The sequence below is a fragment of the Jaculus jaculus genome, chromosome 8, assembly GCF_020740685.1.
Source record: "Jaculus jaculus isolate mJacJac1 chromosome 8, mJacJac1.mat.Y.cur, whole genome shotgun sequence".
Taxonomy (NCBI): Eukaryota; Metazoa; Chordata; class Mammalia; order Rodentia; family Dipodidae; genus Jaculus; species Jaculus jaculus.
Genome location: NC_059109.1, coordinates 3,283,559 through 3,309,134, shown reverse-complemented (window position 1 = coordinate 3,309,134; position 25,576 = coordinate 3,283,559). Strand labels below are relative to the sequence as shown.

At 55.1% G+C, this 25,576-nt stretch overlaps 1 protein-coding gene across 5 annotated transcripts in view; it reads left to right on the top strand.

Moving 5' to 3' along the window:
• Grm4 (glutamate metabotropic receptor 4) overlaps positions 1–25,576 on the top strand; it is a 102,465-nt gene that overhangs the window by 10,332 nt on the left and 66,557 nt on the right. For all 5 annotated transcript variants that reach the window (XM_045157662.1, XM_045157663.1, XM_045157664.1 and 2 more), the window contains exon 2: positions 1,283–2,176. In XM_045157662.1, the coding sequence (XP_045013597.1) occupies positions 1,658–2,176 (519 nt within the window). In that variant the 5' untranslated portion in view covers positions 1,283–1,657. The remainder of the gene's footprint in view (positions 1–1,282; positions 2,177–25,576) is intronic.

The following is a 25,576-nucleotide window of genomic DNA, read 5'->3' as shown; positions in this document are numbered from 1 at the left end:
GAGGCCACCCTGGGACTACAGAGTGAATTCCAGGTCAGCCTGGGCTAGAGTGAGACCCTACCTTGAAAAACCAAAACCAAAAATAAACAAACAGACAAACAAACAGGGAAAAATGGCTGAGTCGCCGCCCTGTTATTTTTATTTTTCTCTTTCCTCCTGTGGGGGTGTGGGGCCTCAGAAGGTAAAGTAGTGGGTGGGGGAGGGGTGACTCCGAGACCCCTGTGGGAAGTGATGGAGGCACAGTAACTGCAGGGGACGTCCCCACTCCAAACCTCAGCTCCTCTTCCAGTTGCTGGGGAAACTGAGGCACAGAGTGGCCAAGCGGCTAGCTGGCCTTCATTGATGCACCCCTGGAAAAGAGGCCTTGGGGTTGCCTCCTAGCCCAGCCCTGACTCAGCTTCTAGTCCTTCTCCCTGAGCACATCCCCCCCGCCAAAAGTGGCGGGGTGGAGGCTGTTGGGGGGAAAGGAAGGAACCCCAGGGGAAATTAGCCCAGATTAGCTGTGAGAACGAGGAAGAGCTGGCGTTCTCTGCCCGTGCAAATAAATATTTAATCACAACGACAACAGTAATGGCGACGGTCACAGTAATGTGCCGCGGCTGGGGCTGTAACCTGAGCCCCACCGGGGTGCGGCGGGATGGGGAGGGTTAGAAAGAGGCGGGGAAGGCTGGGTTTGCCCCCTGCCCAGGCACTTGTGTGTGGAAGTGGACGGTCACCTCATGTTCCCTGAACCTCCCAAGCCCCACTTCTCTCCAGTGTTCAGAGTCACTGTGGCAAGCCTGGGCTCAGAAGGCACAACAGCCTCGTCAGGCAGGCTGCTGGCCTCCCAGCTCTGAACCCTAAACAGCTCTGAGCGAGGAACCCGGGTGCTCGTCAGCGTCTGTGGGACTCGGGTGGAACGTTCTCTCAGGGCCTCAGTCTCCCCATCTCTACTATGGGGTCGTTCTGACAGGATTGGCTTTCTCCGCGTAACTCCAGTGGCATGTTGGAGAGGCCTGTTCCTCTCCAGCCTGTCCTGCTGTCACTAGGAGCGCTATCTTAGAGGCCTAGCCCCTGAAGGCACCGGCCCGGAACCTCGAAGTCTTCGACTCGACCTAGTTTCCTTCCCCAGCTCTCTGTTCCACCCCGAGCTGGGCCGCAGCGGAGACACGGTGTTGAGGTTTGTGGCTTCTTTGGAGATGACCTCCTGGCTTCCTTTCCCAGGCTCCTGATGAGAGATTGGAATAGCCACTGTCTTCTTCAGGCTGGGGTTTGATATTCTCTCTCTCTCTCCCTTTCACAGGTCGGTAGGAGGAGAGGATCAGAGCTGTTTTCTCTTGATGCCAAGATACGCTGGACTGGGCACCCACTTCCCTTACGACAGCCAAGCACCACGACTGGGCCTGCCGGACCCGGGGGCAAGGGTCCACGGGCTCCTGCAGCCCGTGCCACTCGGTGGGCCTGGCCTGTGCAGGCCACTGAGCACCATCCGGCTGCAGAGGAGGAGGAGGAGGAGGAAGAGGGGGGAGCTCTGACATGGGCTGCCCCACTGGCTCTCCTTGGCTGCCCTGCTGCTGAGACTGCCCGGCACATGTGTTCCCAGGCTGTGGGGCCTGGGGCCTGCCAGGGCTAGGAGTGAGACCTGCTGTTTGTTCATGGGTCTCTAGGCCCTTCCGAGATGCCTGGGAAGAGAGGCCTGGGCTGGTGGGGGGCCCGGCTACCGCTCTGCCTGCTCCTCAACCTTTATGGTCCCTGGGTGTCTTCTACCATGGGGAAGCCCAAGGGTCACCCCCACATGAACTCCATCCGCATCGATGGGGACATCACTCTGGGAGGCCTGTTCCCAGTGCACGGCCGGGGCTCTGAGGGCAAAGCCTGTGGGGAGCTGAAGAAGGAGAAAGGCATCCACCGGCTGGAGGCCATGCTGTTTGCCCTGGATCGCATCAACAACGACCCGGACCTGCTGCCCAACATCACGCTGGGCGCCCGCATTCTGGACACCTGCTCGAGGGACACCCACGCCCTCGAGCAGTCACTGACCTTTGTGCAGGCGCTCATCGAGAAGGACGGCACGGAGGTCCGCTGCGGCAGTGGTGGCCCGCCCATCATCACCAAGCCCGAACGGGTGGTGGGCGTCATCGGTGCTTCGGGGAGCTCGGTCTCCATCATGGTGGCCAACATCCTCCGCCTCTTTAAGGTTAGTGCGGGCCAGCCCCGTCCTTCCATGGACCAGGGCTCCGTCTTCCTCTTCCGGCCGCCCCAGGAGAGCGGTCTCCCCAGGAGCTGAGTGTGAGAATGGGGGCAGGCCTCTCCCTGGGGACTCCTGGGAGCAGAGCGTGGGCGCAGTGGATGGAAGGCCGCCCCAGAGACCCCGCGGGGCGCTGGCCGTGGTGCTGAGCCAGTGCCCGCCCCCCACCTCGGTTGGGGAGACCCTGACCTGGAGGGGCTGGAAGATCAGAAAGGAGGGAGAAGAGGGCAGATAGAAAGGCAGGTGGAGGGATGGGAGGGCAGATAGACTGGAACTAGCAACATTGGAGAGATCGCAGTGAGAAACGCAAGACTTTTGTTTTGACATTGTTTCCAGATAACAGCAATTCCCGTGAAAGATGTGTTTTCCTTCTGGGTAGTTGAGGGAGACCCTGGTGGCCCTCCAGGCCCACCCCATAGTTCTGGCTGAAGAATCCTCGCCTTGGGTTTTTTATTTAATTTTTTTTTTAAATTTTTGGATGGGGCTGGGGCTGTGGGCCCACAGAGAATGCAGAGAAGGGAAACAGGCCCTGTTTTTGGTCCAGGGCCTCAACCACACCCCACCCTCTCTTCACCCTCCTCTCTGCCCTTCCTCCTCGAACACCTTCCTCCTGATCCCTCAGGAACCCCGCCCTGCCCCCTCCTCCGCCTCCCTTCCTCTCTTCCTGGGGCAAGAGCTGCTGATTTGCAATTCAATTGGAGCCAAGTGCTTCGCTAAGCTGCTAAAACAACTGAAAGCTACCAGGGAGAGGGAAAAACGGTACAAGCGTTTTACCAATAATTATGTGCCCGCTCCTGTCTCTCCCAGCCTGCCTGGTCTGCTCTGTGAGCAGGGTGTTAGTGGGGGGAGGATGGGAGGGAAAGGAGAGGACCGAGGAGGCTGTGGGGTCCTCCCGTGGCCTGCTGTCCCGACTCTGGAGCTGGCCGAGGCTGGGAGAGGTGCCCAGCCGCTGAGGTGGTGAGGAGCAGTGCAGATCCCTCTCGCCTAGTCCCTTTTTGGGCCCAGTGACCAACTCCCAGGATGTATCAGTACCTGGGGGGTGTTTCTGGGGGCTGGGGTAGGGGGTGCGTGGTGAGAAGGGTCTGAGTGTGGGAGTGAGGAAGCTGTTGGGGGATGGGCAAGCAAAGAGGCCACTGTTGCCTGTCAGATGGGGCAGGATTTAGCCATGGCTGGTCTGGGGAGGGGGGTCCCCCTACTGAAGAACATGCACTCCACCAATGTGTGGCGGCGCGCGGCCATGGTGCGTGTGTGGATGTGCAGGAGAGGACGGGGGAGGGGGAGAAAGAATCCTGTGCTTTTGTTCTAAGGGTGGCCTTTTCCTGGGCTGTTGGTTTTACCTGGGTTTTGGGAAACACCAGGATGTTTCACACAGATGTGTGTGTGTGCGCGCTCGCGGCAAGTTTGTGTGCTCTTCTAGGACCTGCAGGAGGCACCAAGGGAATTCCTCCCTTGGGGTTCAATTAGTATTCGTCTCTGGGGACTGTGTTGCCCTGGTCAGCTCTGGGGTTCTTGGGAGTCAAGGTCTTCTCACCCTTCCTGACTCACAGCTAGGAGGTGACGGCAGGGGAGCTGAGCCTGGCTCTTGCAGGCCGGGCTAGCTGAGTCATCCTTGGCCTGAGGAGGCAGCCTGGTCCACTCATCCAGCGGAGGGGGTGGTTCCTGGGTACCCTGTCAGGCTGCCCCGGATCCTGTCCTCTGGGAAGAGACACTGCCTTCTAAGTCTGAGCTTTACATTAAGTATCGTGACTCTGTGCCCAGGGCTGGAGCTAGGGTACCAGTGAACGTCCCCCACTGTCTAGTTCATGCATGCGGAGGGGCCCCTTGAGCCAAGAGGCGCTGGTCCCCCGACCCAGGGAAGCTCACAGAACCCCTCTGGAGGTTAGGGTCCAAAGCGTGCTGGTGGGGATGCAAGTATTTGGAGTTCAAGGTACTGAGGGCCTCAGTGCGGGGATGGGAGTGGCTTCTGCACTGTTCTCCCTGGGGATGGGGAAGGTCAGGTGGGAGAGAGGCCAGGCTCGTGGGGTTTCTGGTCCCGTGTTCCTCAGGCAGACGTGAGTGGGGACTGGCTCAGTTTGGCCTGTATTCTTGAGTCCCTGGAATAGGTAGGGGTCAGAGCCCCAGGCTGAGCGGACAGTGATACAGGGAAGCCTGAGGAGAGAAGGGATGGATGTGACCAAGGGAGTGCTGGGAAGCAGGGCGGGGTGGGGGTGGGGAGGCAGACACCGTGATCCGCCTTCCCGGAATCCATTTAGAGGTGTTCATGCTCTGGCTAGAGGCCTTCTCAAGAGTTACACTCATAGATACGGATGCTGGGTGAGAAACTTAAAAGCCATTTATGGAGGCATGAAGGTTGAACTTTGGGGAGGGCTGGCAGGGCAGGAGCCCCAAGAGGAGGGATGGCTGTGGGCACTGGGCCTGGCAGTCCCTGGGTGCTGCACTGCCTAGCTGGGCACCAGGAGGGCCAGGAACTCGGCCTGCAGGGAGCTGGGCTCCAGTTGTGGCCACCGCTTCCTACCAGCCAGGGGAGCAGGGTCCTCTCCAGGAGGAGATTTGGGCTTGGGGATATCTGTCCTGGCTTCAGGGGCCAGCTCTCTGTCCTTCAGATGCCTGATGTTGGCAGGCCAGGGCTGTGTCCCCTGTACGCAAGCCAGCTCTCACAAGCTGAGTGAGAAATGGGGTCTGAACCCAGGCTTTCTTTTGGGATTCTGGGGTTCTATAGGCCCGGCAACTTACTCCTCTGACTTTCTGTTCCTTCAGCCTCAGTGTGGCCCATTATCCTAGGAGAGGGGCCGTTGACGTTGCTAAGGATGCCTTAATTCCACCCCCATGTGGCTTGTGCACGCCATGCTGAGGAGCCTAAGCTCTGGAGCTAAATTCTCTCTTTGAAAAATTTTTGAGCTGGAGAGATATGGCTTAGCGGTTAAGGCGTTTGCCTGCAAAACCAAAGGACCTTGGTTCAATTCTCCAGGACCTAAGTAAGCCAGATGCACAAGGTGGAGTATGCATCTGGAGTCTGTTTGTAGTGGCTGGAGGCCCTGGCACACCCATTCTCTCTCTCTCTCTCTGCTTCTTTCTCTCTTGCTCTCTCAAATAAAAAAAAATTAAATTGAAAACAAACAAACAAACCAAGCCAGGTGCATGCCTTTAATCCAAGCACTTGGGAGGCAGAGATAAGAGGATTGCACTGAGTTCAAGGCCATCCTGGGACTACATGGTGAATTCCAGGTCAGCCTGAGCTAGAGTGAGACCCTACCTCGAAAAAACAAACAAATAAAAAATTATTTGCAAGCAGAGATAGAAGAGAGACAGAGAGAATGGGCACACCAGGGCATCCAACCACTGCAGAGGAACTCCAAATGCGTGTGCCATATACATGGGAACTGGGGAATCAAACCTGGGTCCTCAGACTTTGCAGGCAAGCACCTTAATCACTGAGTCATCTCTCCAGCCCTCTAGAACTAAATTCTAATTCTTGTTCTTTCATTTTCAGCTCACGATATCAGTCATCAACACTACAGTGTGAATCATTGACATGAAAATATGAATGGGCCAATGAGGTCGTGACCTGGGGACAGCTGCTGCTGGGGGTGGGGTGGGGGAGAACAGAGTACACAGAGAAAACAGTGTGAAAAACGAGTTCCAGGCCAGCTTGGACTACAGAGAGAGACCCTACCTCAAAAAACAAAACAACCAGGGCTGGAGAGATGGCTTAGTGGTTAAGACACTTGCTTGTGAAACCTGGAGACCCATGTTCCCCTCTCTAGATCCCACATAAGACAGACACCCAAAGGTGAGGCAACCACAAGGTTGCACATGCCCACTAGGTGGCGCAAGCATCTGAAATTCAATATCAGTGGCTGAGGACCTGGCACGCCAATTCTCTCTCTCCTCTCTCTCCCTGTCTCTCTCTCTCTCTCTAAAAAAAGTAAAAAAAAAAAGATAATTTTAAAAAAGCTATATTTAAAATGCACAGCACCATTAACAGCTCAGGAATCCCACAGACTATTTCTCTGATGCTGTTCATTCTGCACTGGAGAGAACAGAAGTCCAGAGGAGAAGCTACGTGGTTGGTGATGAACTTAGACTCGGCAGCTGTGTGATCTGAGGACAGCCGTGGTGTGCTGTTTAGCTTTGCTCTGTTAAATTGTAAATGAGGTGCCAGCTTCTCAGGCCAGGCAAGGGGGTTAGGAGTGAGGAGGGTGTGGGCAAGACCAGCTCAGTGCCTGGCACATAGCTCACAGGAAATGTCACACACAGCTTGGGGTTGAGCCTCAAGTCAGCCTGAGAGACTCCACCCAAGCGTAAGAGCATGGCACAGGCATGTGACAGACGGTGACCTTTGAGGCTGATCCCTGAGAATTCCCACCATCTGCTGGGCTCTGCACTCCCAGGACTGAAGGAGCAGCCCGTGTCTCCATGGGTAGTGACGGTGCTCTTGCTGGGCCTGGTGGGGTCCGGTGGGGCAGGAGGGGGCGTCCGAGCTGCTCTGGCCTGGACATGCGGGTTCTGTCCTCACGTGGGCTGTGTGTATGTTCAGGGCCCTTGGCGGGTCCAAGGTAACGGCCCTCACCCAGGCCTTTCAGGAATGCTTTGGGGCTGAGGTGACAGCAGATTTCCGTGGAAGGTGTGGTTTGTGTACCTTCAGAGAGTTTCAAGAAAGCCCCCCCCCCCACTTCCCACAGCCACTCATGTCTCTTTCTGGGCCCAGGGCCGAGAGGCCTTTAGACCCACCTCTGCCTTAACAGCCTGGCTTGATCTGCGGGCCCCCGCCGGCCCCTGTGCCCACCCTCTCACCTGGCCTGGCAGCAGAACCTTTTCCCTTCTCCTTGCCGTCACTTGCATCCTCCACTCCTCCTTCCCTGTCTCCCGTCCTCCCTTCCTCCCCCATGCTTCCCTTCCTCCCTTGGAATTACAGGCATGCCTTACCATGTCGAGTTTAGTTTATGCGATACTGGGGGTTGAAACCAGGGCTTCCTGCATGTTAGTCAAGCACTCTACCAACTAAGCCACATCCCAGTCCCTGGAACCATCTTTCTAAAACCATAATCAAATCTGTTCTCCTGGCTACTTAAACCTTATATTAACTTCCCACAGGAGTTGGACCAAAACTCAAGCTCCTGCCCATCTGACATCTTCCCTCGGGGTACACTCACAACAATCACACTGTGTTCATGTCCCTTGGAGACACCATGTTAGTTCCCACCCCAAGGACCTTTGCACTTGCTAATCCCTGACTGGAATCTTCTTCCCAGTTTTTGAAGCTGGGTCTTTTTAAAAATTTTATTTTAGGGCTGGAGAGATGGCTTAGTGGTTAAGCGTTTGCCTGTGAAGCCAAAGGACCCCAGTTCAAGGCTCAGTTCCCCAGGACCCACGTAAGCCACATGCACAAGGGGGCGCACACGTCTGGAGCTTGTTTGCAGTGCCTGGAGGCCTTGGCGCGCCCATTCTCTCTTGGTCTGTCTCTCTATCTCTCTCTGTATGTCTATGTGATTGCAAATAAGTAAAATAAATTTAAAAATTATTTAAAAAAATTTTAATTATTTATTTACTTGAAATAGAGAAAGAAAGAAGCAGATGGAGAAAATGGGCATGCCAGGGACTCTAGCCACTGCTAATGAATGGCTAACACACACACCACCTTGTGCATCCGGCTCTATCTGGGTATTGGAGAATTGAACCCGGGTCATAAGGCTTGGCAGGGAAGCACCTTAAAGGCTGAGCCATCTCTGAAGCTGAACCTTTCTCATGCAGCCTTCACCTTAAGGCTGCTTCTGATATCCAACCTCCCTTCCTTCCTGACACCTTATCCATCATTCATCATTCACATAATTCTTGTCTGTGTTCCCTATCAGCCGCCTTGGCTCCTCTTCCAGACCAAGAGTTACAAACAGCCCAGGCGCTTCATCTGGTCTGCCCTGTTTTTGTATGGTCTTTAAGCTAAGGAAGGTCTTTGTGATTTAAATGGAAGGGAAAAAAACACCTCAAAATAACTTGTGTCATGCCATGAGAAAATTCTGTGTAGTTCACATTTCAGGGTCCATAAATAAAATTTTATGAGAACAGTCACACCTGTCCACTTCCCACTGTTTTGTCTACAGCCTCTAGGCTGAGCAGCTAAGCTGGGGACAGAGCCTCCTTTTGGGGCTAACTCCATCTGTAGGACTCTCTGAGGAGTGCTGTGTGCTCATTAGGCCCCTAGATGTCCCACTGTGGGCTCCTGGAGACATGGGAACATGGGGGTCGGGGCCCAGTTTGCAGCACCAGCAGCAAACCTGGCAAAGCTCTCAGTGTGATGGGTGTGGCTGGGGCCACCTTACCTCCAGGCCAAGCCAGTGGCCACCACCTGGATGTGTTTCCTCCCCAGACACCTTCTCCAGGTTCACCCGGTGCTCTGTCCTTGGTGAAATTGTTACTAGGTTCCATCTGAGGCCGGAACTGGAGGTCTGTCCCAACAGGGCTCACAGCCAGTGCTGGGGGAGAGCCGGCAGGAGCAGGAGGAGTCACGGCCGTGCCCACAGGGCACACCCTGGGTGGGCCCGCTCCCATCCTCCATGTAGCCCCGGGAGCAGGAGCATACTTACTGTCCCCATTTTACAGTCTTGGATGCCGAGGCACAGAAAAACGAAGTAATGTGCCCAGGGCCTCAGAGCCGGGGAGTGTGGGAACTTCTGTGGACCGAGCTGTCTGGCCCTGATTCCATCCTCTTCCCCTCGTTTCCCTGTCCCTTGACCGTGAGGTAGGTGAGGTTTCAAGCCCACCCCTGCCTCAGGATAGTCATCGGGGGAGAGGGTGTGATATTTCTCACAGCTGCATGTTCAGACCCCTTTGTAGTGGTCTAAGGACACTGATATCCCAGAACAGTTTGAAAAAAGTAAAATAAAAAAAATAGAAATATAAATAAATAAATAAATAAATAAATAAATATATATATATATATATATATATATATATATATATATATATATATATATATATATTCATTCCAGGTAGGGGCTCACTCTAGCCCAGGCTGACGTGGAAATCACTATGTAGTCTCAGAGTGGCCTTAAACTCACTGCAATCCTCTGACCTCTGCCTCCAGAGAGAATGGGCACACCAGGACCTTTAGCCTCTGCAAATGAACTCCAGATGCACGTGCCGCTTTGTGCATCTGCCTTACGTGGGTCCTGGGGAATTGAACCTGGGCCAGCTCTGTGAGTTAGGGTGGTTTAGGGAAGGCTCTCGACAGTGAAGTCTTCGGTAGACCCACATTCAGGACCTGGCTTGGTGGCCAACTCACTGTGGGACGTTGGGTGGGCCAGGTACGGCTTTGGATTAGGTGGTCCCCCACGGCACCCCTACGTGGGACGCTCCTGACCTAGCACGTGAGCTGGCTGTCTCCTCCAAGGCCCAGTTTAACCTGCCAGCCTTTTCCCAATCCTTAAGGACGGATGGGGGCTGTGGGGGCTCTAGCATGGCCCTTGCAAGCACACAGGGGCGGGCAGGATCGGAGCCACCTTTCTCGGAGGAGCCTGGCTATGGGCAGGCAGGCCGGCAGATCAGAGGTCCGACAGCTTTGGGTGGAGCTGGGGGACAGGGCTGTGCTTGCCGGAGCTTCCACACACTTCCCTGCTGGCCTGTCTGCTAATGAGCTGTGAGGCATGATCCCCAATTTACTGAGCTGCCTTTTATATGACCCTCTCATGGTGGGGAGACAGAGTAAGCCAGCTCTAATTTGTATTCCAGTTACCTGTCCACACACCCCCTTGGGGCCTAATGGGGGTGAGGGAGACACAGGCTAACTTACTCTGGGTTCTAGGGCTGCCTGGGAGTTGTAGCCTTCAGCTCTGCTGCGGTATGGGCAGGGATCCTCTTAACTTCACCCCCTCCTTCTCTGTAGCTCTGTCTGTCCTCATTCTGTCGGACAGCCTCTGCCCTTGGACTCCCTCCTCTGTCCTCTCAGGCTCTCTCCTCCAGGCGGCGGGGGACAGCCGCCTCCCTCGAGGGCCGCCGTTAAGGGGTGAGACCAGAATCAGCCGCTTTTTTGCCTGTCTTTTGCTGGGCCTCCTCCTGTCCACCCTTCTGCCCCGTACGGACTCACACCTTGGTAGTGGCCTTGGGTACCTCAGTACCAAGCTCCTCCTGGCTGGCACCGGCCCACCCAGAACCCTTCTGTGACGCAGGGCACCCTTCATCTCCGTCGCCCTAGAAACTTCCTTGTCCTGGCTTGGTACTGCTGGGGGCTGCGTGGCTGCCTCTGGGGTGGTGAGGGTTGGTCACAGCTTGATTTCTCAGGGATGTGTCGTCCAGGCCGGGCCACAGGCATGAGCCTGCTTCAGAAGGGGAAATTGCCGCCTGGTCAAACCTTGGCTCTGCCATCTGCTCCGAGCCCAGTTTCCAGGCCCACGAGCCGAGCTGGGAAGGAAGTCCTACCGTGCGCAGCGGGCACTCCGACGCAGGGGCCAGGGCCTGAGGTTCAGGTCGAGGCTGGCCTCTCCTGGCCGTCCCTTTGCATTGTGTCTCTCCAGGCCTCAGTTTCTCCCCAGGATCTGTGCTCAGCCCACCGTGGTCCAGCGAGAACCGTGAGGTCGCTGCTACTCTGCGGCCGCCCCCAGGGGCCGGGGTGAGCCTGAGACCTGTGCAGGGAAGGCCTGGGGCCGAGCCGCTCCAATGGGTCCTCTGGTGTCGGGGTCCAGGGCTGGGAGTGCGGAAGCAGCGCTTAGCGCCACTTGTCCCGGCGGGGGGTGGGGGCTGTGTCTGGGTGGGAGAGGGGCAGCACTAACCTCTGTCCAGTTCTAAACTACAATAAGGTTGTTCTATTTTTTATTTTTTAGCTCTTCCTTCTCTCCCTTCCTAGCCTAAGTTTTGGAAGCTGTCAGCAATCACCACATGATGCTAGTTTAGGAGGGATGTTGGGGGTACCCACAGCCCGACATGTATGTATGTATGTATGTATGTATGTATGTATGTATGTATCTATATCTATGTATCGATCTCTATATCTATTTATCTCTATCTCTATCTATATATCTATATCATCTATGTTATCTATATCTATATCTATATCTTCTATATCTATATCATCTATATCTGTATCTGTATCTGTTTGGTTTTTTTCGAGGTAGGGTTTCACTCTAGTCCAGACTAACCTGAAATTCACTATATAGTCTCAGGGTGGTCTTGAACTCACGGCAGTACTCCTACCTCTGCTTCCCAAATGCTGGGATTAAAGGCGTGCACCACCATGCCCGGCTAGTTTGTTTTTTGAGGTAGGGTCTCCCTGTAGCTCAGGCTGGCCTGGAATTCACTGTGCAGTCTCAGGATGGCCTCAAACTCCCAGTGATCCTCCTACCTCTACCTCCCAAGTGCTGGGATTAAAGGCATGCACCACCATGCTTGGCTTAAAAAAAATTACTTATTTGCCAGCAGAGAGAGCTAGAGAGAAGAGAGACAGAGAGAATGAGTGTGGCAGGGCCTCCAGCTTCTGCAAATAAACTCCAGATGCATGTTCCACTTTGTGCCCCTGGTTTTACGTGGGCACTGAGGAATTGAACCTGGGTCGTTAGGGTTTGCAGGCAAGCACCTCAACCGCTGAGCCATCTCTGTAGCCCTAGCCTGACTGTCTTGTTCATATCTCTTTGCCCATGGTTGGCTCCTCTCCTCTCCTTGGCTGCGTAGTGCTCTGTGGTGGGACCTTGCCCCTGTGCGTTTGCTTATTCCCCCTCCTGCCTGGCTCAGGGTCCCTGGACTTGTGTCTGGAATCAGCCCGGTCCTGCTGTCTTTCTGGCTCTCATGACCCTCCTGGCTCGCCTCTCCCTTCCCAAGGAACTTGGGGTGCTGCTGGAGCTCCCTGAGCCTGGCTGTCCTCATTTGTGAGCTGTGGTCAGGATGCTGGGTGGCTCCCTAGAGGGAAATGACAACTGTTGGCACTCCGGGGCCCTGGTCACTAGGTTGGGGTCTGGCTGGGATGGGGACAGGCAGCACAAGTCCTGGCGGTCAGAGCAAGCATGGCGTGAGGAGGCTGCTGGGGCTCATGGTCTCTGTGGCTGCGATGCCAGCGGGGCGATGTGCCAGGAGCTGGGGACACAACAGGTCCCCCCTTCCAGGAGTGATGGTTCCTGATGGGGAGCCCCCTCCCCACCTTGGCTTCACAGGAAGTCTGAAGTGTGAGGACGTGTGGAGTGCCTTGTAAGTACTCTGATTATTTTAAATTGCTTAAGAGGCTTGCTAAGATGGCTCTAAGCTTCTGGGGACACAGACACAAGATCAGTTAATAAAGTACAACAAACCCAACAAGAGGGACACAGAGGCCTCAGAGGCCCCTCCTCCCTCCTCCCACCCTGACCTGGACCTGGCTCGTCCTCTTTGGTCATGCAGGGAATCCACTGGTCTCCAAGACCTGGGGGAGTCTGGAGGGTCTTTTTCTAAAAAGAATAAATTATTTATTTATTTGAGAGAGAAAGTGGTAGAGAGTGAGAGAGAAAGGGCACGCCAGGGCCTCCAGCCACTGCAAATGAACTCCAGACATGTGTGCCCCCTTGTGCATCTGGCTTATATGAGCCCTGGAGAATCAAACTGGGATCCTTTGGCTTTATAGGCAAGTACCTTAACCACTAAGCCATATCTCCAGCCCCCATCTTTTTTTTCTTTGAAGTAGGGTCTCACTCTAGCCCATATTGACCTGGAAGTCACTATGTAGTCTTAGGGTGGCCTCGAACTCACGGTGATCCTCCTACCTCTGCCTCCCGAGTGCTGGGGTTAAAGACGTGCGCCGCCATGCCCGGCTGGAGGGTCTCTTTAACGGACTCTTTGAAGTAGTGCTCTGGGCTGGCACTGTGTTCAGTGACGGTGTTACTGTTGAGCACCTGGCACAACCGCGGTTCAGTTTTCAAGGCTCTGAGATCTTACCTGTGGAGACCTTCTCAGCAGCTGGGGCAGGATGGGGTCATACGTGCAGGCCTGAGTCCCCCCCCCTCCCCGGCCGCTGTGCCTGCTTGGTCCCAGGGGACTGCTTTCCTTGGCATGCAAGGCCCTTTTCTTGTGTGGCCCTGTGGACTTCCTGGCTCCCAGGGCCTCTCTTATCCTGTGTGGGATGGATGTGCGGCACCTGCGACTGGCTTGTCCCCGTGGCCAACGTCTCCGTGCAAGGCATGGGTCAGAGGCCAGGGGTGTTTTCCTTCCCGATGTAACCGTCTTGCCTGCCAGGAGCTGGGAGCACAGGAGTGTGCCCCGCTGTCTGGTTTATGTGCTGCAGGGCTTTGGGCACGCTGGGCAAGCCCTGTACCCGCCCAGCCCCAGCCCCAGCTCCTCAGTCATGTCGCGGTTGTCCTGTGCGACGGGCACAGCCACCAGGACAGCGGCTCTGTTTTAGAGCTGACACGGAGGCCCAGAGAAGGCGGGAGGTCACACAGCCTGTTAGAACCGTAGCTGGGTTCAAGTCAGCCCTCATTCGACCCCTCCCCCCACCTACAAGTCCAGATCACGGTCTTTCTGGCCAGTGGCTTCCACGCGGGAGCTGCTGGTGGCTGCTCGTTAGGTCTGTCTCCCGAGGATAGGACAGTCAGCCTTGAGTCCCTGTGTGTAAGCTGGCCTGGTCACCCATGGTTCCTTCCTGGTGTGGTTATAAAAGCCCATAGTGTGCTGGAGAGATGGTTTAGCAGTTAGGGTGCTTGTGTGTGAAGCCTAAGGACCCAGGTTTGATTCCCCAGGACCCACATGAGCCATGTGCACAAGGTGGCACATGCATCTAGAGTTTGTTTGTAGTGACTGGAGGCTCTGGCATGCCCATTCTCTCTCTCTATCTGCCTCTCTCTCATAAATAAATAAAGTATATATATATATATATAAAAGCCCACATGTTCGTTGTTGATTGGAAAGCAAACAGGAAAATGAAAGAAAACAGGAAAATGTTAAGAAACAAGTAAAAGGCTGGGGAGAAAGCCAGGCGTGGTGGCGCACGCCTGTAATCCCAGCACTTGGGAGGCAGAGGTAGGAGGATCACCATGAGTTCAAGGCCACCCTGAGACTACAGAGTGAATTCCAGGTCAGCCAGGGCTAGAGTGAGAGCCTACCTTGAAAAATCAAGACAAACAAGAGGCTGTGGAGATGGCTTGGGGGTACAGAACTTTGGGGCCCCAGAATCCACATAAAATGTGGTGTGTGCCTGGGGAGGTGGCGACAGGAGGATCTCGGGGACTTACTGGATACCTGGTCTAACTGAATCAGTGAGCTCTAGGTTCAGCAAGAGACCCTATCTAGAAGAAAAGTATGCCCTCTGGCTTCATGCACATGTGTGTCTTTATACATAAAAACAGGCATTTAGGGGCTGAGAGATGGCTTAGTGGTTAAGGCGCTTGGCTCTGAAGCCTAAGGACCCATGTTCAACCCTCCAGATCCCAAGTAAGCCAGGTGCATGAAGGTGCGGCAAGCACAAGGCTTCACATGCCAACCAGGTGGCGCAAGCATCTGAGTTCAATTGTGGTTACTGAGGCCCTGGTGTACCAATTCTCTTTCTCTTTCTGTCTCCAGTTCTCTCTGTAAACAAAAAGAAAGAAAGAAAGAAAGAAAGAAAGAAAGAAAGAAAGAAAGAAAGAAAGAAAGAAAAAGAAAAAACAAACACAGGCATAAACTGAGGTGAGGTGGCACACGCCTTTAATCCCAGCACTCAGGAGGCTGGGGTAGGAGGATTGCTGTGATTTCGAGGCCAGCCTGAGACTACATAGTAAATTTCAGATCAACTTGGGATAGAGTGAGACCTTACCTTGAAAAACCAAAAACCCAAAACTAAAAATCCCCCAAAGCAGGCATTAATACATGCATGCATAACACACACACACACACACACACACACACACACACACACACACACACACAACTAAACGTTACTCAGCCCCCTCTTTAGGCGGCAGCTTGGTTGTGTGTCCTTCCTCCCAGACTGCCTATGTCGCCTGCCAGGTTGAGATTACCGTCTGTACCAGCACTTGTCCAAGACCAGTGGCCGGCGTTTTTGAATGTCCTTGGCCAGTTTTTGAAATGTGCCGTCCCGTGGCTGTGCAGTCACCACCGGTCACCCTCGCCGGGGCCCTGGCAACAGAGTGGTTGCCCCCACCCCCGCGGGTGGCTGGCTATGAGGCCGAGGGGAGGGGGCTACGTCTGCATTTCCAGCGGCCTGCCAGTGGGCACAGGGGTAGGATGCTCCCTCATCAGAGCAGTTCGTGGGAGGCAGGTGCGCAGGTGAGCTCCTGGGAGGGTGGAGGAAGGTGGACACGGCAGGTGCAGAGTAGGAGGCAGAGCAGGCGTCTCTGGAAAGGTCATGGGTATGGATTCGGCTGGCTTCCTCCCAGCAGGGGGCTGATCAGAAAGCCGCGCTGAAATTAAGCTTCGAGGTTCAAATTGAATATGCTTGCCAAGGGCGGGGTGGGTGGGGGGCCAGGCTGGCAGGGGGGAGATGATCTCCCCGGGACCAGGTGGCATGCCTCGCAGGAGGGGCCGGGAGGAGGAGGTCGGAGCCCCAGGGCTGTCAGTGCCTTGGAAGCCCTCTAGGGCTGGGCTGCGCACGTGTGGTCACTGCCTTTTCCGTTCCCCCCCTTGGCCCTGCCTCTCCGTCTTAGCTTCTTGGGCTTCTCAGTTCCCCATCAGCTGGCTTCTGCTCAATGGCAGATTGGAAGACTGCTGTAAAGATCTCTGTGGGCCGGGCGTGATGGCACACGTTTTTAATCCCAGTGCTCAGGAGGCAGAGGTAGGAAGACTGCTATGAGTTCAAGGCCACCCTGAGACTATGTAGTGAATTCCAGGTCAGCCTGGGCTAGAGCAAAACCGTACCTCAAAAACAAAACAAAAGATTGCTCTGTCTTCTTTTGTGTTTTTGTATATCTTTGCTGTTTATTTCATTCATTTGAGATAGAAAAAAACATGGGTGATGCCAGTGCCTCTTGCCACTGCAGGGGAACTCCAAAAGCCAGTGCCATTTTGTGCATCTGGCTTTACATGTGTATTGGGGAGTCGATCTTGGGCCATCAGGCTTTACAAGCAAGCGTCTTTAACCACTGGGCCACCTCTCCTGCCCTCTGTACCTCTTTAAAAAACAAGCTGTGTCTTCTTTTCCACAAAGCATACATTTCAGATGTGTTGCCTGATGGGGTTTGATGAATGCAGGTGCCTGGTTCACCCTCACCACAGAGCATCTTCAGGGTCCAGGTTCCCTGGAGTCTCTCTGGCAGTTACTGCCCCTCCTGCCCATGGCTAAGCCACAGCTGGTGTCATGCAGCGTGGCTCTGTGTGGTCTGCTACTCACTGTGCGTGAGACCCGCCCTCCGGGCTAGGGGTACAGATAGCTCCCTCTTCTTTTAACATTTATTTTTTTATATTTATTTGAGAGAGAGAGGCAGAGGGAGAGAATATGAATGGGTGTTCCAGGGCCTCTAGCCACTGCAAAACGAACGCCACCTTGTGCATCTGGTTTACCCGGGTTCTGGGGAGTCGGACCTTGGTCCTTAAGCTTTGCAGGCAAGTGCCTTAACCACTAAGCCATTTCTCCAACCCACTCCTCTCTTTTCTATGCCTCGGTACTATTCCACGATGCCATGATTTGGACAGTTCATAATTTGTGTTTCTATTCCAGCGCCGCTGAGCACTTGGGCTGGATCCGGCGTTTGGCTGTCTTGAGGAAAGCGGCTCTGAGCGCCTGTGAACAAGTCTTAGTGAGAGGCCAGCTTTCTGCCCGCCTGTGTACACTTCAGATGGAAGTGCTGGCTCCTGGGCTTTAGGAGGAACTGCCAGTCCTGTTGCCAGAGAGGTGCCACCTTCTTACCTCCTGCTCTGGACATCCCATCAGTACTCTGAGGTCTGTCTGGAATGCCACTGTCCCACACCCTGGGGGCAGTGCTGGTCTCAGTCAGCTCCTCCGCATGGCGGCAATCTTCCCTTCTCAGCTGTTGTCTAGGGCACCTGGAAGGTAGTAGGGTTGGGCTACGTGCTGGCATGTGGCATCAACGTCACTATAAGGAATATGACATAAGTCGTCTATTTCACCGTGCCCCCCCCCAGCAGGTGGGGAAACTGAGGCTTGATGAACAGCAGGGCCCGCAGCCCCACCCACCCTTGGCGTCTGGCTGCTTCCCCGCTCCTCGTGGCATGTGCCGACAGTTTGCTGCTCTTTTTCAGTTCGCCCACTTGGATTTCTCTGGCCTCCTGTTCTGATCCGGGGGCTGTTGAATTGGATCTCGCGGGTGACCCAGTTATCTCGCACCAGACAGTTCTGTGCGGGTCCGCTGGCTTTTGTCATTCCCAGTCTGTGCTATGGAGTCAGGGGCTTCTGGCTTGGGTAGGAACCATGAGATCATGGGAACCCACTTATGAACAAGTCGCCTCTCCTCTGGCATGGCTGATGTGCTCCCACTTTTACCTTTTCGAAGTTCCATTCTGCAGTCATGCCCGTCACTGGTGGTCCCAGTCTGGCTGTGCCAGCTGCATCTTCTTGTGTCTGGAGGATAGGTTCACCATAGGGCAGTGCCTCCTGGAGCCCCGTCTTTCGGCCACAGGCTGTGTTGTCTCAGCAAGGTGCAGAGGACAAGGTGTGGCTTAATCCTCAAGCCCAACAAGGCTGGTACCAGGCCCTTTGGGGAAAGCAGAAAGGCTCTTTCAGGCTGTGCATTGACTGAGTGGTCCCGGAGAGAGGGGGCTGAAAGGTTTATACGGTGTTTCAGGCGAGCTTCTGGGGTGGGGGTTGGAGCCTCCGCGGACGCTGTCCATGGTTCCGAAACAGGACTGCCTTGGGTGACAGAGCTGGCTGCTGGTGGCTCCCTGCCCAAGGGCCTCTCCTGCCTGCGTGGATGGGAGCCGGGCATGTGGCTGGGCAGACGGTGCGGGTGCCTTGATATTTTAATTGAAGCCTGGAGACACTGGTTGCTCTCTCCACCGCGCTAACAATGTACGGAATAAATAATTCAGCCGTGGCAGTGTTGTGCCTGCTGTCCTCACCCGCGGGGGTGGCCACACATGAGCTTGCCCATGTGGGCAGCCGGGGGGGGGGGCGACAGCTGCGGGGCTGGACATCTCTCCACCCAAGTGCATGGGTCTCCTCCGCGGAAGACCCCGAGGAGAGGTTAGTGGGGCGTGGGACTGACTGCTCAGGTATGGAGTGGCGGCGCACACCTTTAGTTCAGCACTTGGGAGGCTGAGGTAGGAGGATCGCCGTGCGTTTGAGGCCAGCCGGAGTCTCCCTTTTAATGGCCATGCTTCCCAGACTGCTTTTGCATTGGTTCCCTTTGACTCAGCAGATGTTTGTGAAGCTCTGAGTTCAAGGGAGACACCCATGCAGGCGTTGGGGTGACCAGAGTGAACAAATCTGGGTGTGGAGGGCTGTGGTGAACGTGCAGGCGAGGGTGGGGCTCCGAGGAGGACAGCGTCAGCTCTGTTGAGGGCCACTTCCAGGAGCAGGCGGCTGGGGTTTTGCAGGCAGAGAGACACACAGCGTGTCTGAGGGCACACGGCAGAGCTCGTGGCGTGGGGGCGGCGTGAGGAGTGATGGACAGGTGGAGATGGGGCTGGACATGGGCAGATGGAGGTTAAAGCCAACAGCATGCACTTCACCCCTGTCGCGTTGAGTCCTGCTTGGATTTGGGGTGAGATGGAATTTTGGGGTGTGGAGTGCAGTGTCAATTGCAGGGTGAGGCCTGGGGACTGAGACCGTGACGAGGAGACTGGTGGACGGTCCAGAGTGGAAGGGACAGCGGCCTTAAGCATAGTGACCTCACCCGCCCATCCGTCTATCCATCCGTGTGTCCCTCAAGTAGCATGAACCTAATATTGGGCTCGACTGTGATCCACCAGTAAGCAGAATCTTCCTGAGGGGAGAAGGACGGCGAAGATGGTTAAGTCCCAGCCCCAGGGGGGACAGCGGCTGTGCAGGTGGGAGCAGACGGTGGAGCCGCAGGCGCAGAGCGTGAGCTCAAGGCCGCCAGGGAAGAAGGGGTGCCAGGACTGGGGTGGTGTTTTTTTGTAAATATTTATTTTATTTCATTTTTATTTGTGAGAGAGAATGAGTGGGTACGGCAGGGCCTCTTGCTACTGCACATGAGCTCCGGACACATGTGCCACTCTTTGGGTTCTGGGGAATTGAAACTGGGCCTTCAAGTTTGGCAGGCAAGCACCTTTAACTGCTGAGCCGTCTCCTCAGGCCCCTGGATGGTGTTTTGGATGGAGGTTTTAGCCAGTGCAAAGGCCCTGTGGCAGAAACATGCCTGGCTCATTTGAACAGTCATAAGAAGGGTGACAGTGTGGCAGGGGCTGGCAGTGCCTCCTGGGATCCACGACAGACTTTGACCCCATGTTGTAATGGAGGCTTTGAAGGTTCTAAGCCCAGATCATGGGGTCAGATTGATGTGTTTTGTTGCTGTTTGGGGCAGGACTGTACTGTAGCCCAGAGTGGCCTGGAACTCACTTTATAGCCCAGGCTGGCCTTGGGCTCATGGCAATCTTCCTGCCTCAGTCTCCCTGGTGCTGGAATTATAGGTGTGTGCCTGCAGATTTATTTATTATTTGCTTGGCTTTTTTTTTTTTTTTAATTTTTCGAGGTAGGGTCTCACTCTAGTCCAGGCTGACTTGAAACTCACTGTGTAGTCTCACGGTGGGCTTGAACTCACAGTGATCCACCTACCTCTGCCTCCTGAGTGCTGGGATTAAAGGCGTGTGCCACCATGCCTAGCTTTTTTTTGTTGTTGTTGTTGAGGCAGGGTCTCACTTTAGCCCTGGCTGACCTGGAACTCACTCTGTAGCCTCAGGCTGGCCTTGAATTCACAGCGATCCTACCTGGCTACCTCAGCCAGCGCAGTGCTGGGATTAAAGGCATGCACCACCATCCCTGGCCCCTGTGTGTTTGTTTCTGAGACAGAGACTTGATGAGTAGCCCAGGCTGGCCCCAAACTACCAAGTTCTCTTGCCTCAGCCTCCCCAGTGCTGGGGTCACACGGGTGCACACCACTATGCCTGGGTCAGATGTGTTCTGGAAGGCTCCTCTCCAGGAACCTGGTGAGGTCCCCACTCCATCAAACAGGCCTATTAGCAGGGGTCTCCCTGTCTCTGGAGTGAAATAGCTGCAGAGATTCAAACAGTGGGTGTGGTATTTGGGGGTTCCTTCTGGGAGCTCTCTTTTGCCCTACACTTCAACTGCCACGACCCCCATCCCATGCCATTATAAAGCTGTACGCGGGACGTTGCCTCCCTGGGGCGGGGAGAGGAGGAACAAAGGGCTTGTTTAATTTAATTCTGTGTTTTATTGCTCGTTGGATAAATAACCTTCATTAAGATGGAAGGCGGGAGAACGGACAGGGAGAAGTTTGATTAATTTCGAGCTGGTTTCTCATTTGTTAATTTTCTTCCAGTTCAGCAGGATTATTTAAACAAATTGCAAACACCGCAGCCCTCAGGGGGCTGTCCTGCCCCCCCCACCCCCCGCCTCTTTCCACAACAGTTGTTGAGGTGTGATTTGGGGTGAGGAGGGAGGCCTCCCTCCATTGTTGGTTTGTTGGTGAGGGCTTCTACCTTCTGTTTTTTTTTGAGGTAGGGTCTCGCTTTAGTCCAGGCTGACCTGGAATTCACTATGTAGTCTCAGGGTGGCCTCAAACTCACGGCGATCCTCCTGCCTCTGCCTCCCGAGTGCTAGGATTGAAGGCGTGCGCCACCATGCCCGGCTCCTGCATTCTTGAAGCCTCATGGAAAAGCAGGAGGTGGGCCAAGACGGGGGTGGGCTGTGCTGGGGGGGGGGAGGACAAACATGAAGCGTGTGGGCACACCTGTGTGGCAGGCGTGCCAAAGCCTCTGCTTTCCTCCAGCCCTCCGCCTCCTGGCCACACCCTCTCACCCCTAGCTGCCCAGGAGTTCTCTCTTGACCTGGTCCTCTGCTCCCGCAACACTGCCCTCCCCGCCTGGCATGCTGACGGAGAAGAAGCTCTGCTGCCTGGGGCAGCTGAATATTTTATTTATTTTGGTTTTTCGAGGTAGGGTCTCACTGTAGTGCTGGCTGACCTGGGATTCACGATGTAGTCTCGGGGTGGCCTGGAGCTCACGGCGATCGCCTACCTCTGCCTCCTGAGTGCTGGGATTAAAGGTGTGCGCCACCACGCCCAGCCACTTTTCTATTGAAAATGTTTTTATTTATTTATCTGCAAGCAGAGAGAGATAGAGAAAAGAGAGGAAGACAGTATGGACACACCATGGCCTCCGGCTGCTGTAAATGAACTCCAGATGCGTGGGCCACATCGGACATCCAGCTTTATGTGGGTGTTGGGGAATTGCACCCGGGTCATTAGGCTTTGCAGGCATGCACCTTGACTGCTGAGACATCTCATTTCTGCAGCCCCGCTCTCTCTTTTTTAATGGCATTGGGAATGGGACTCAGGGCCTCACACATGCTAGACAAATGCTCTCTAACTGAGCCACAAGCCAGCCCTCTTTTGACTCTATTTGAGACACAGTTTCACTAAGCTGCCTGACCTTTGAACTTTCTACCTCGGCTTCCTAAGTACCTGGGATGACAGCCCTGTGTCACCGGACCTGGTAAGTTAGGGGCACTCTTTTTTTCCTTCCTTCCTTCCTTCCTTCCTTCCTTCCTTTCTTTTTTCTTTCTGAGGTAGGGTCTCACTTTAGCCAAGGCTGACCTGAAATTCACTATGTAATCTCAGGTGGCCTCGAACTCACAGCGATTCTTCTACCTCGGCTTCCGGAGTGCTGGAACTAAAGGCGAGGGACACTCTTATGATACAGCAAATGGATGGTCAGTTTGCTGCCCCAGTGGCCTGTGTGCCTGCATGTGTGTGTGTGTGTGTGTGTGCACGCACCGTGTGTATAGTGTGCACATACACAAGTTGGTGGTCAGAGTGGATGTACGCACATGGTGTGTGTGTGCAGTCTGTTCACAAAGTGAACATGTGTGCATACAGAAAGCATATGTGCAGGCATGCGAGCGTGCAGATTGTACATGTGTGTGTTGTCCCAGCCGGCTGTGTCAGTCACCGCGAGCCTGGCCTTGAACTTGTGATCCTCCTGTCTTAGCCTCCCAAGCGCTGGGATTCCAGCCACCATGTCCATCTCTTGCTCTTTTTTGAATGTCATTAAGAGGCCTGGTTGTGCCTGCTGTGGGGTCTCAGGCCCTTCTCCAGTCCTTCTCCCTGAGCTGGCCTGTGAGGAATCCCCTGAGTCCTGGGGTCACTGGCTGTTACGGGAATTCTGGGGCCTGAGGCATGGAGGGCTGGTCTACCTGGAGCCCCCTCTTTGCAGGAAGTGTCTGCTTCCGCCACCTGCTGCTGACGACAGAGGTTCCCATGGGCACCCACTTCCCACCCCCACATTGTCTGGACAGGACTCAGATGTGCTGGCGGCCCTCTCTGTGGGCCTGGAGGGAGGCCAGGCATCAAGGCCACGTGTCTGTCTTTGGGGCTCTGGGGCCTGGGCTTCAGAGGCATCTGAACCATGTAGAGCACTGCTTTCTTGAAATCTCACTTCTGTCTCAGGGTGGGCCACAGGCTCCACTTTGGGGTTGTCAGGCTAACGAACTAAGGTTCCTGAGCGGAGGTCGCACCGCCTTCGTGGATGGTAACCTTGAGACCCACACGGAGGAAAAAGAGTGGGAAGGAGACAGACCAGGGCCCTGGTGTCTCCGGTGGGAGCTGGGGGTCTTTGTAGGGCGAGACAGGACTTCCCTGTGCCCTGCTGTGTCTCAGTATATGTATGGTGCATTGTGGGCACGTGGAATGTTGTGGCCCAAGTAGCTCTGAGAGTTTTGAAGGGGGAGCAACACCTCACATCGTGCCTGCCGTCCCCTGGGAGAAGCCGGCTTCGTAGGCTAGATGCAGCATTTCTGGGCTGACACTCCTCTGCCTACGTCCTGGCCCACAGGGCTAAGAGGTGACTGAGGCCTGGGCTTGTCTCCTGTGGAGGTGGCAGAGCACAATGGCGGGCGGGGGGGTGCAGGTGGCCTTACCACCTGACTTTGGAGACACCCCTGACCTCACAGAGGGGCCTTCTGCCACTGGCTTCTGGTGAGTGCTGACGGCTTGCTTGGTGCTTAGCACTGCAGCCAGGGAGGTGGCATTGTGAGTGATGGGTGAGGACGTAGCTCCTCTCCTCCACCCAGCCACAGAGGGTGACGACGAAGATGGCAAGGAAGCGGGTCGCTGGCTCCTCGGGGCTGGGTCATTGGGGTGGCTTGTCTTGAAGGACTGGGCCTCTGAAGGAGCCAGGATCCAGGCCCTCCTCTGCTCCTGTTGGGCCCAGAGCTCAGGGACGGCTCCTCCAGGGTCTGTTAAGAGAGGGACACCCTTGGGACATGCCTCTTTTCATCTCCATAGTCACCCCACCATAGGCACCGGGCCCTGTCGCCTGGCCCTTCACGGCAGCTGGTCTGCCACCTCTTGGACTGTGCACATCTGTCTTCAGGGCCTTTGCTCTTGGCCTCAGGGCCTTTGCATCTGCCGTCTCTTCGCCTAAGACAGTCGTCCTTCTTCCAGTTCCTCCCTTAGACGCTGCTCACCTCCTCACAGGTTAGCTAGCAACCTAGAGCCCAGGCTCGACTTTCAGCGTTCGCAGTCGCTCAGTTCCTGGGTGTGGTGGCTGCCCGTGTTGGGTGGTGCTTGTGGAGTTGGTCTCTCTCCCACCTCTCCCTCGCTCTGCCGTGCCAAGGCTCCCTCTGGTTTTCTTTTCTCTGGCATTGGTGTGCCTGCTTCTACTCCAGGGGTGTGGCGGATATTCTCTAAGTGTATCTTGAATGCTCATGTGACAGGTGGGGTGTGTCACCTCCACACTTGCCAGGGGGCCCTGGAGCCTTCCTCTCACTGGCAGAGATGAGACCGCCTCAACAAACGTTTCCCGTCTCCCCAGAGGGCAGTGGTGTGCCAGTCCGACAATTGCTGTCTGCAGGCTGGAGAGTCTTAGAACCCTGTAGCTAGGTGCCCAGACTGAGACTGGATGCCTCGGCGGTCCTCAGCGGACACTGACGGCCAGGAGGGTTCTGGAGGGATGCTGGTCTTCAGTCCTCACTGGAGGCTAAAGGAACTGTTTCTCTGGCAGCAACAGGGTGGAGGTGTATGCTCACCAGCCAGTGTCAAGGGCAGCCAGGCAAGGGCACGGTGGCTTCCTGGAGCCCCTTTACACACAGACCACCACCAGAAGAGCTGCCCACTGTGGGGGGCATCTTTCCTTTCAGTTAATTCTGCCTGGAAATACTCTCCCAGCTGCCCAAGAAAGTTGATTCCTGATCCCATCAAGTTGACAATAAAGGTTCACGCTTGCAGGACCCTTCCTGAGGGTCGTGAGGACAGCAGCAGGGATCAGCCTGGGAGGGAAGAGAGGCCCTGGGAGCCTCTTGCTTCTGTAGGCTGTGTGCCCCCTGGGGCGGGGCTGGCTGCGTGCGGCAGAGAGGGCGAGAGGGGAGCCCAGAGGTGTCAGCTGCCAGCCAGCTCTGTGGTCCTGCTGACTCGAACTTGGCCATCTATCCCTGGATGTCCGAGGTGGACCAGGTCTGTGGTCTTCAGATATTTTCTTTCTTTTTTAAAAATAGCTTATTTATTTATTTATGAGAGGAGGGGGCAGATCGAGAGATTGAGAGAATGGACACACCAGGGCCTTTGGCCACTGCGAAGGAACTTCAGACGCATCCACCCCTTTGTGCATTTGGCTTCATGTGGGTCCTGGGGAATTGAACCTGGGTCCTTAGGCTTTGCAGGCAAGGGCCTTTACCACTGAGCAATCTCTCTAGCACCCCCCTTTTTTTTCTTTTCTTATTTCCTTTATTTTAGAGAGATCAAGAGAGCGAAAGAGACAGAGCACAAGAGAGAATTGGCACGCCAGGGCCTCAGCCACTGCAATTGAATTCCAGACACTTGCACCACCCAGTGGGCATGTGCGACCATGCATTTGCCTTACCATTTTGCATCTGGCTAACATGGGATCTGGAGAGTTGAACATGGGTCCTTGGGCTTCGCAGGAAAGTGCCTTAACCACTAAGCCATCTCTCCAGCTCCCCCCATGGTTTCTTTAGAAGCACATACTTTTCCCCATGAGAGTTCTAGTAAACGGGTCCACTGTCATCACATTTCTGTCCATCCTGGGGCTAGAGTATGGAAAAGGCATGCAGAATAGCTGCCCTCAGGACCGAAGAGATGCACCTGGGTCCCTGGAAGAGCTGGGCTGGCTTCAGGAGGATTGTGGCTCAGGGCCTCCGCTTTGGACCTGCAGACACAGTTAGTTGATCCTCTTCCTCACTTGAGGTCGAGGGCACAGCAGCTGAGTGGGAGCCTGGAGTTAAGGGTGAGGTCTCTGAGCCCTGGGGTCTGGGGGAGCCTATGTAGGGAGGGGCTTGGCCTGGGGGCCCATGGC